General features: G+C 42.7%; 1 protein-coding gene across 1 annotated transcript in view; it reads left to right on the forward strand.

Annotated features, from left to right (window-relative positions):
- LOC106867603 (electron transfer flavoprotein subunit beta) overlaps positions 1-918 on the forward strand; it is a 6,605-nt gene that overhangs the window by 3,700 nt on the left and 1,987 nt on the right. The window contains exon 4 of the mRNA XM_014912519.2: positions 176-238. Within this exon, the coding sequence (XP_014768005.1) occupies positions 176-238 (63 nt within the window). The remainder of the gene's footprint in view (positions 1-175; positions 239-918) is intronic.

Here is a 918-nt window from a genome sequence, read left to right on the forward strand (position 1 = left end):
ATATATATATATATATATATATATATATATATACATATACATACACACATAGAGCAAGAAAGGTACACACAGACATGCACACAAACATTAGTCCATGGAAGCAAAACAGTCCAAATTTATGTTTATTTCTTCTTCCTCCCTTATTCACCCAACAATTGTTTTTCGTATCCAACAGGCTATTGATGATGACTGCAACCAAACTGCTCAGATGACAGCAGCACTTTTAGACTGGCCACAGGTATGGACTCTTATTTTCATTAGCAATTAAGCTTTGTGGAGGTGGAGAGTGAATTTCCAGAAACGAACACAAACACAATGCTGAGCTTGGCAGGGTATGTAACGCTTGACTGGATGTGTATTGCTTCTGTGTCTGAGATGAACTGAGATGAACTGGGTATTAGGGGTCTCAGGCATGGTGTGGGAGAGAGGAGAAAACACAAGCCCGGTCCTGGGCTGCATATGGGTGATGGGAATTGGGTAAAGAAGTGTTAAGTGGTCCAAATGGAAGGGACCTGGAGAAGACAACAACACAAGAATGACCTGAGAAGAGGAGATAAAAGCTGATTTCAGGTAAGAAAGTTTATAAGATGGCAAAAGACTGCAGCAAGTTGTAAAACAGTGTGCTAAAGAAGACTCATCAAACCCATGCCAACATGAAAAAACAGGAGAGGTAGAAGGGAGGGAGAAAGCATTTTGTGGGGCTGAAATGAGAGATGCAATAGAGTTGATGGAGTGTCAGGGAGGCCCCTTAAGGTAGGAGGTGAGTAGAAGTGAATGGGCAACATAATACTGGGTGTGGGTGGGTAGAGGCTGCAAGGGGTTTATGGAGAGTGAGGGGGGGGGGTATGAATGAAGAATAAGTGTTGAAGAATGAGAGAAGTGAATAAAAGTGACCGGGGAGAGGAACACAGGGAAGAA

This window comes from Octopus bimaculoides, chromosome 20, assembly GCF_001194135.2.
Source record: "Octopus bimaculoides isolate UCB-OBI-ISO-001 chromosome 20, ASM119413v2, whole genome shotgun sequence".
Taxonomy (NCBI): domain Eukaryota; kingdom Metazoa; phylum Mollusca; class Cephalopoda; order Octopoda; family Octopodidae; genus Octopus; species Octopus bimaculoides.